This window comes from Aquarana catesbeiana, linkage group LG04 (genome assembly GCF_042186555.1).
Source record: "Aquarana catesbeiana isolate 2022-GZ linkage group LG04, ASM4218655v1, whole genome shotgun sequence".
NCBI classification, from domain to species: Eukaryota; Metazoa; Chordata; class Amphibia; order Anura; family Ranidae; genus Aquarana; species Aquarana catesbeiana.
The window spans coordinates 264,279,933-264,290,179 of NC_133327.1; the positions used below are offsets into that span (position 1 = coordinate 264,279,933).

At 44.9% G+C, this 10,247-nt stretch overlaps 1 protein-coding gene across 1 annotated transcript in view; it reads right to left on the bottom strand.

The window, feature by feature from the left end:
- The window catches only part of LOC141139897 (uncharacterized), a 158,434-nt gene that overhangs the window by 72,035 nt on the left and 76,152 nt on the right, over positions 1–10,247 (bottom strand). Inside the window, 4 exon segments of the mRNA XM_073626454.1 lie at positions 198–320; positions 1,246–1,359; positions 3,305–3,412; positions 4,819–4,968. Of these exon segments, the coding sequence (XP_073482555.1) occupies positions 198–320; positions 1,246–1,359; positions 3,305–3,412; positions 4,819–4,968 (495 nt within the window).

Consider the following 10,247-nt stretch of genomic DNA (forward strand, 5'->3'; position numbering starts at 1 on the left):
AGTGCCTGCTCATCAGTGCTGCGCATCAGTGCTGCCCATCCAGTTCACTGGATGTCCAATGAAAGTAAAGTGAGTGTGCTGAATGACATCGTAGAGCAGATTCAGGTATTAATTTATAGTCCTGGCAAATGTATTTTCTAAATGATTTTTTTAACTACAAAATAATATGTAATTATTGCACTGAATCCCATACTTACATTCACAACTTTGGCCAGTTTCTCTATATCCTGTCTTGCAGGTACATGTGAAAGAACCTCTGGTGTTAGTGCATATAGCATTGGGGTCACATTTTGCAGTTCCCAGGGAACATTCATCAACATCTGAAAAGCAAAAAAAGTTTAGTGATATACAGTATACCCAAAGGAAACATCCAATATTAGAATATTTCAGAACTGCAATAAATAAAATGCAAAATGTGGATGTACTAGTGGTATTTAACAAAGAGTTGGGCACACACAATGCTTGAACAACTCTTCTTAACTTAGAACATGCAACAGATGCTGCTTCTAATTAATTAAAGGGGAGCACGCTCCTTTGTTAATTGGGAATGATCTGTTGTCTGTTTTGTGGCTCTGACAGGCAAAGCACACAGCACAGAGAACAGAGAGAGCTGATGCTGCGGGCCACAGTCTCTGCCTGTCCCCATCCCTGCTTGGCTCAGATTGGAGAGATGTAGGGTGTTATGCCTGTGCAATCTCTGCTCGTGTTGTGTGTTCATTGCAGTGGGTGAGGAATGTGAGCGGTCGCACTTGGCGATAATCTGCATCAGTTTTCTGTTAATCAGGTGCAGACCTGTGCTAGTTTCTAGTTTTATATTTCTATCTAAAAGAAAAACTGGAGTAGATGGTGAAGATAGACTTGAAACAGGTCTCTGTGATCTAATGCACGCCACATCATTATAATGGCACAGGAAGCTTAGTTAATTTCCGAGACAGACTCTAACAGAGATTTTAGGATGATTTAACTTCTTCAAACAAAAATCAATAGGCTCCACCCAGTGCATAGTACAAAATTGAGTGGCTGCCAGCATAAGAACGTGAATGGCAAAACAAGTTGTCTCTTGCATCCAATTATGTTCTGTGTTGCAGGTGAAAAAAAGTATTAGATTGAATGTTGGGTAACACTTTTTCTCCTTACAGTTCTTTGGAATTAGATCTACAGTTCATAATACGTTCACTCACTGATAAAAATAAAAATGATGAGGCAGAAATGCAATAACACAGATGTGTATGTACATTTTCTTACCTTCATTGCATGTGCTTCCCTGCCACCCAGCTGGACACAGACAGGTGAAAGTATGGTATCCATCAATACAGGTACTGCGATTTGTACATGGGTTTGAGGCACAGTCATCAGGGTCTGTAAGGAAACCATCTGTCCATCACAAAGGTATAAAATTGCAAGAGAGCCATAGAAGAATGAAATCAGGGCTGAGAAAAAAGGGGTGGGGGGGGACATGCCAGTGTTGTGGAGGGGGTGGGGGGAGGAAAATGCTTGGAGCTTTGACTGCTTCATCTGTCAGAAATTTTTAAAATTATAACAAACTGCTAGCTGCTACTGTTGGTACTTCCTGTTTTAATGAGCAAATATGCAAACACTTTGAGCACACATTCACCTGAATAGGTTGCCCTACATGCAACAGATGCCCCAAAGTAGCGCCAGAACCTTTTCGGTCATGGAGAGTCACACGGTTTTTCAGTGCACTTTTTGGAGAGATTGTAGAGAGTTGTGTTGCATAGCAAAACATGGATCTACCAACCATGACTGGGGTGTTAACAATTAGGATGCATTCGCAGCTCACAAAATGTGCATTTCGCCTCATGTTTCCAAACACGCATCAGCTTGCATTGCAAATTAAGGCTGCATTCGCATCTGTGCATTTCTGAATACAAAAACACACACTTTGCTGCACATTTCAGAAATACGCTGCAAATGCGCTTCACACTTGTCTTGCCATTTAGGCTGCATTTGCATCTAAACATTTCTGAATGTAAAAATGCATGCTTCACCGCACGCGTTGCTATTTAGGCTGCTTATGCATCTCCACATTTCTGAATGCAAAAGTGAGTGCTTTGCCACGCATTTTAAAAATGCGCTGCGAACGCATGTCATGCTTGTGTTATTGAACTGCAAGTGTGATATTTCACACAACACAGGGAAACCAGGAGGTAAAAAGCAAAAGGATTTATGTCATACTAGCTATTGATATCACAGTGGCCAAAACCAAAAACGCATATCATCAAAGTTGCATCAAGCTGCAAGCAAGTTACACTACATAGTCTCATCAAAGTTGCAAGCACGTTGCATCAAAATAGCATCAAGTCGCAAGAAGAAATGCATCTAGATCGCAAAAGTGTGTGGTGAACTGGCCCTGACACTGATGCAGCAGTTTTCTTCTTAGTCACACCACCGATGCAATAGTTTGTTTCCTTCCAGTGACACTACCAATTCAGGGTCATTTTTCAGTGACAGCACTGATGCGGGGAGAATGTTTTCCTTCCGGTGACATCACTGACACGGGGACATTTTTTTCCTTCCAGTGAAACCACTGACGCAGTGCCATTTTTCCTTCACCACCGTTTGCCCCATATCTGTGCACCGATTTTAAAGGAAAAAAAAAAACTGTTGCTCTAACTGCTTAAAATGTGTTAGCTGGTATAAGGTTTTTGTTAGTCAAGTCCATCTAAATCTGCTACTACATCTAACACTACCCTAACCACAGACTGCAGCCACCACATTCAGGATAAGCTGCAATATATAGAATTTTTATTTTTCGGTTCATTTATGCTTCAGTTCATTTTGATTAAGATGTGTGCCCATCCAAAACTTTGTTTTTCTTAGTTTTGGATAGATTGGACAAAGATTAGAACACCTGCCACTGCTATTCAGGACTCCATCAGATAGATTTGCCTTCACTTACTGTCCTTTTGACAACTTTTGGACTCTCGGACAGGAACTTGGAAATCTCCAACAGTAGCACATACACATAAAAATACAGTACAGTAAGGATTAGATCAATTGCCTGGTCAATGTCCCTGTTGCAGATTTTCTCTCTTTGTATCTGGTGAAAGCATTGTTAGTAGGAAAGTAAATGAGGTAAAATCTCTTTCTAAAAGAACCCTGGATAGAATATGTACCAGACTGGAGATCCTCTCCTTTCTAAGAATATCCAAAATATTCGTTTTGCAAGCAACTTTTTTTTATTTTCAGGTGACAGAGTTGCTTTATACGGATACAGATATTCATTTGTAGACTAAGACATAATTACATACATTATACTCTCTATATTTATAATTCGCCATACCTGTTGTATTAGTGGAAAGGCCCTGAGTCGCCATTGTTGTAGTTGCAGAACTGAGGCTTGTAATGGCTTTGGTTGTTTCAAGTTGATAGGCAGTTGTTGGTTTATTACCTGTTAGAAGAAAGGTAAAAGTGACCTTGTGAAAGCTGTTGTTATAGCCTTCATTCTAAAATTACTGTTGGAGACGTCATAGAAGAGTGATGGCAGAAAAAGGACCAAGTGGTGCATTGAGTCTACCCCTTTTTTCTATGTTTTTAATTATCTTTGTGTTTTCTTTTGTATCATTTTTTTATTTTACACTTGTCCTAAATGTGTCTGAAGCCACTTACTGTTGACTGAATCACGACCTTTTCTGGAAGTCTATTACAAGCATCAGCTACTGTTTCAGTAAAATTATAACTTCTAAGATCAGTTTTTACCTTTGCTCTTGCCAATTTGAGGTCACGTCCCATATTGAAAATACTACCCTCCTGTTAATTGCAAACATTTTTTTGTCGTTTTTTTCTTCTAGGCTCTTGTTTAAGGCTGAACTCTGGGAGAACAAATATTGTGTGAATACAATACTCATGTGTAATTTGAATCTTGGTGGGCTTTGTGAATCTCTTCCAGATCTGTGCAGTTCTCTGTTCAGGGGTTTCCTGCTGTGCTTTCTACTTGTACAGGGTGACTGGTCTTATCCTCTCCCCTTCTTGCAGTTTTCTGCAGGCAGCCTGTAGTGGGTGGAGCCTGCTGGGTCCCTCCCACAGCTCTGCTATGTTTAGCACAGTGATGATGTCATTACTATTTTACATGGTAATCACTGGGCTTGTAAAGGCATCTGTGGCACAAAAAGTGGATATATCCTTTGCGACTATATTTTCTAATTAACTCATTCATCCCGTTCCTCCCTTAGCTGTCTTTTTTTAATGTGTACTGGAATCCTGAATCTGTTTAAATTCCTGACTATGAATAAACCACTTTGGTTAAATTATTGAAACACAACTATGTCCTGTAGTGACTTGGTGAGTGGCAAATGAAATTACATCATTTTACGGAACGTAGGAATCCAACATACTCGAAAATGTAATACTGAAGATTGTGACAGATGATGTACTGTAGCTCTTAAGGCCGAAGCACACAGTAAAGTGCACATGTTTTTTCATGTTCCATTTTTGACAGCCCATTCACTTCAGTAGCCCTCCAGATGCATGTGAATGTGCAAAAAGTACACGACTTTTAGCAATTCTGCTATACCAAGCTACATGTTACTGCAGTATTTTGCAGTTCGGTGGCCACAAACGTGCTACATTACAAATAATGGAATTAACAAATTATGGTGTCTAACAAAGGCAGGGCATTCCTGTGTGAATTGGCTTTTTAAGACAGTGAAGTGAGGACTTGCTTTCTACTGAAGAGTCGTTCCCTTTTGCAGGCACCTTTCTTAGGAATCTTTTTTTATAGGTATACACATATTTATTTGTGGAAATGCATAAACTTTTAACTCTCTCTATATTTTATTGTTTTGGTATATACTATACCTGTTGTTTTAGTGGTAGGCTTCTGAGTTGTTGCTGTTGTTGCTGTTGTTGAAGTTGTAGTTGTTGTAGTTGTTGTTGTAGTGGTTGCAGGAGTTGCACTTGTACTGGCTTTGGTTGATTCAAGCAGATTTATGCCTGTTGATTTACTACCTATTAGAAAAGAGGCAAAACAGACCTATGCTGTTATAGCCTTCATTCATAAATGTAATTCAAAATGTAATTATTAACACTTAGTTAACCTTAATCTCCCCTCATATATACAGGATAGATAGATAGATAGATAGGTCCGACCCACTGTGTTATAAGAGGGAGACAGTGGTATGGAACGGTGAGCCCGAAGGGGAGAGAGTAGGAGAGCCATGCTTATGTGGAATAAGAGAATGTCGTCTGTTGATATGACCATGATGTAGGAGGTCATCGGGACCCAGGGTTCATCCCCAAAGACATCAGCCATTGTGGAATGCCTTACACAAGACTCTACCTTTGCTGGTATGCCGGGACGTATGTAGCACGTAGCCTGAGTTATGATTAGGAATGTAGGAGGAAAGACTGTTCTTGCATGTTGGACTGTGTAATATGTTGCACTTTTTTAAAATAAAGCTTTTGAAACCTTGTTCCCACCTGGTCAGGGGGATGTAATGCAAGTAACCGGTACATTTCTATGACTAAGAACACTAAGTCACCTTGGGGTATGAACAAGACCAGCACAAGGGCTGTCTACCCTGGGTGCAGTGGCTTACTGTAGGGATGGGGGCGCCTTCCTTCTTTTATAAGGCTGTCTGGAGTAATGACAACAACATCTCTACTCCTGTCAGTCCAGTGCTGGGAGCAGCAAAGAGCAGAGGAGAGAACCGGGAGGCCATGCAGGCAGTGCTCTCGCTTCTACTCATTCTTCCTGCCAGTGCAGTGCTCCTGTATTAACAAGCAGGTGGGGGCATTCACAGACACACAGGAGCTGCACCAACAGGAAGGATGAGAGGGAGAAAGAGCACAGCCTGCACCATCGAGCGCAGAAGTGTCAAGAAGAAAGCCGCGAGTGGAGGAGAGAGCCATGAGTGAAGGAGGGAGCCATTAACACATGCACGTGCTCAATGTTAAACTGAGCTGCACAGTGATTTTGAAAAGCGATTGACTGCTGGGTTTAGGATCCCTTAAGCTTGCACATCATGAAGGATGGGGGTGCAGTTTGACATCTTTGCCCTGGGCGCTGGATGACCTTGTCCCGGCACTGGGTATGAAGACATCAGTACAAGACTTCATACAGTGTGGAGATACAAGTGGTTATCAAAGGTAACAGAGGTTTAACAAGCAGCCTGTTGTGAATTATGTGCCCGTGGCAGGGATAGCCTCTTGCAGGAGGGAGCTATTGCCGACACTCTCGCTGTGAGCAGTGTGTCTCCCATAGCAACGGGAGCAGACTCGCACTGCAGAGGTTCCTGACCTGTGCATAGGTAGAAAAGAGGGAGCTAAATGCTGGTATGGAGTCCACGCTAGGTGCACAGCAGGACCCCATCCTGTTACTGGAAGAAAGGTAGCAGTGATATGCGGGATGGGTGGATGTGGACAAGGCTCAGTGTCCCTCCTAAATACAAGCTACAGTAAGGTGTACATTGTCACGGGGACCCGAGAGTTAATTAGAGAACATGGTGCAAGTGTACATAATGTACATTCAGTTCTAAAAGCAGAAGCCCACCTTAAAGTGGTTGTAAACCCTCACATATTGTCAGGGCTGGGCTCTCAGCCCTACCTTCTCAGTGCTCAGGTTGCGCAGCTGTCGGTTAATTGCCAGCAGTCATCGTTCACAGTGGCTCATCTGGTGATCATTTCCTGCTCATCAGTCCAGCCTACAGCCAGCCCCTTCTGGCTATGTAAACTGCCTAGTTCATTCCTTGGGTGCCTTGGTCAAACATATCTGGAAAATCTTTGCTGTGTTTCTGTTGAATACTTGCCTGGCTGACGTCCCTTCTGGTTCCTGATCCTGCCTGCTGCCTCCAACTAGATGATACTGATCTCTGGCTTCCTGATTTAATGGCGTGTTCTGACTTCCCGCTTTGTCTACCGTACCCTGGCTCTGTTTTGACTACGTTTACTATTTGTACCATTTTTACTATTATGTTAAAAGGTGTGATTTTAACTGCATTTTCTGTCTCTGTCTGAATCATGGTTCCTGTCACAAATACCAAGTGAAGTGATTAGCCTCAGATGATACATAGAGATAAAACAAATTCTCCTACATAAGTTTTAATTGTATATCAGCCGTCTTCCCCTTTCTACACTCTTTTGAAAGTGCAGATCATGTTAGACATCTTTCTTCCTCTTTCAGCAGTGGGCGGGGAGTCTGGGCTTACACTGTGTGAGAGCTGATTAGCGGGAAGAGACACACCCCCCTCCACATAGGCAGAGGAACTTAGAAACATGCAGAGCTGTAGTCTGAATAGTTAAGAGGTGTGCTTATCTCCCCTCCCCAACACAACAGAGCACCAGAGAGAAATGGCACTTAGGGCTTTGGAGATAGATAAGTAAACACTACATATATACCGTATTTATCGGCGTATAACACGCGCCGGCGTATAACACGCACCCCAATTTAGGAGGGAATTTTAAGGAAAAAAAACTTTTAGGAGGGGAGTTGAAGGGAAAAAAACTTACATTTAAATGCCCATCATTGCAGCCTTCTCAGTGCAGCCTTGCCCCAGTGCAGCCATGTCAGTGCAGCCTTGTCAGTGCAGCCTTCCCCAGTGCAGCCTTGTCAGTGCAGCCATGTCAGTGCAGCCTTGCCCCAGTGCAGCCATGTCAGTGCAGCCTTGTCAGTGCAGCCTTCCCCAGTGCAGCCTTGTCAGTGCAGCCTTGTCAGTGCAGCCTTCCCCAGTGCAGCCATGTCAGTGCAGCCTTCCCCAGTGCAGCCTTGTCAGTGCAGCCTTCCCCAGTGCAGCCTTGTCAGTGCAGCCTTCCCCAGTGCAGCCTTGTCAGTGCAGCCTTCCCCAGTGCAGCCTTGTCAGTGCAGCCTTCCCCAGTGCAGCCTTCGTCAGTGCAGCCTTCGTCAGTGCAGCCTTCCCCAGTGCAGCCTTGTCAGTTCAGCCTTCCCCAGTGCAGCCTTGTCAGTTCAGCCTTCCCCAGTGCAGCCTTGCCCCATTGCAGCCATCGATCCCCTGTCCCTGCCATATTGGGCTTCAAAATCGCCGACCGTGATTTGAAAATGGCGCCGCCGGTGCCAAAATACACAGAGCCGGTCCTCGGCTCTTTCCGGCGGCTCGCGTTCATTTTCGGCTCCACTCGTAGTCCCGAGCGGAGCTATCCGAACCTAGCCGAGTAGGTTCGGATAGCTCCGCTCGGGACTACGAGTGGAGCCGAAAGTGAACGAGAGCCGCCGGAAAGAGCCGAGGACCGGCTCTGTGTATTTCGGCGCCGGCGGCGCCATTTTCAAATCGCGGTCGGCGATTTTGAAGTTTTGACACCACGGGATCGCAGGGGATCGGCGTATAACGCGCACCTGCGACTTTCCCCTGATTTTAAGGGGAAAAAAGTGCGTGTTATACGCCGATAAATACGGTATGTGCTTAGGTCAAATTTTGTGAATGGTGTTTACAAACACTTTAAGGTCGAGTATTCCCTCACGACGGCATTGATGCAGGCACAGAAGTAAAAAGGTACCCCATGTGTAATTAAATGATCCTTTTACAGGTGTCAAGCATAGCAGAGAAAAACCCACCTTGGGGTAGGCCTCTTATGTGAGCTACTCTTGGCACCCAACGAGGAGGGGAACATGGAGGAGGTACCACCCGCCTACCCTTATATATATCTCTGCTCTCTTGCTTCTGGATAGGCCCTCAGACAGCTTAGCAGCCAGATGTACCCGGGATAGGCCAAAACTAACACACGCCCACCCAGACATCCGTCCAGGTGGCACAGAACACTGATCACCTGACTCAACCCAAATATATAGGTTCTCCCAGCAGGCTACAGGGCCCAGGAAAACCCCTGTCCATTGGCTGAGAAACCCCATATACTCCTAATCTGTCCTTACATTGTCCTTGTCTTATCTAATGTCACCAGGTACCTGGCCACCCAGCGACAGAAGAAGGAAGTGCAGAAATTCCAGAGTTAGGGTCAAATCAATTGATCCCTAACAGTTGGCCAAGGCAACCATACCTGGCAGTTAAATTTAGGAGCAACCCTGCCTAAACTTCAGTGTGCTACACATACTAAACACAATGTGGACACATGGGAAGATGGCATGGAACCAGAGAGCACAACAAATGGGAGGGAGACTTTTGGAAACAGGGGGATAGAAATTAGAGAGTGTGGCTAGTTGTTGCTGTCAGAGGAAGGAGGGTGCCAGGCAAAAGGGTGAAAGTTAGAAATATCCCAAGAAGTTAAGAAAAGCAGGGGGTAAATAGGATGGAGGGAAGATTTATATAAATGCACATGTCCCTGGCCAGGAAGACAGGAGTGAGGGTGATCTATATAAGCTGCGGAGAAGAGAAGAGGAATACAGGTGTATCACCCTCTGTGTCAGGTGCTAGTTATGGGAGTTAGAGGAAAGTTTACTGTTTAGGCTCTGCTGTAGCCAGTGGAGCTTGTGGATTGCTTTTGTCTACTCTGGTTCTGCAACTGCAGGCTTACCTGTCTCCTCCTGTCTTTCCAGAACTTTCTAGAAGTATAGTGAGCCAGGGAGGGTAGTGTCTGAGCTGGCCCTGTATACAGACTTAGCCAATCCCTAGTCAAAAAGAGTGGCCAGCAGGGGGCTGAGAGTAGCGTGACCACATGTCCCGGATTGCCCAGGACAGTCCCACAATTGGCAGCTCTGTCCCAGGTCCCGGGCACTTTCATTCTGGGACAATACAGTGTGCCGGAATTGTCCCCTGGTCCTGGGATCTAATGCCCCCTAAAATAGCCCTCACATCGCCGTTGTTACTCACTGCCAACCTGTGGTGGACCCCTGGCTGGCGAGGACCCCTTTTACCTTGTTCACCACGGCTGCTCGCTCCCTGCCCAAGCTGGTTGCTAGCCGTGGGAGAGGCCCCAGGATTTAATGTCCTCCTTCTCCGCACCTACTGCTTAGCTCCACCCACCTCCTCCCTGTATCTTCTTGAGTCCAACCAGCTGCATGCAGAAGAAACATCTGAGGCACTGACTGCTGCCGTGCACAATGGGAGAGATAAGTTTAAGTAGAAAAGGCAAGTAAAGTCCAAAGCACTCTGTGCTGAACTGTCAGCACTTCACAGCAGAGCTCAGAGTGTGTGTGTGTCAGCCTGGATCCACTAGCAAGCCTCTGTAGTGCAGTGTGCAGAGAGGGTCGACACATAAGGTTTGACAGATAAGTATGCTGGCAGAAGAGAGGACACTGACACATGAGATGACACCTTCGGAGGGATGGGAGGAAAACATATCTTTAGATATCAGGGCAGGGTTCATGCTGGGACTTGTAA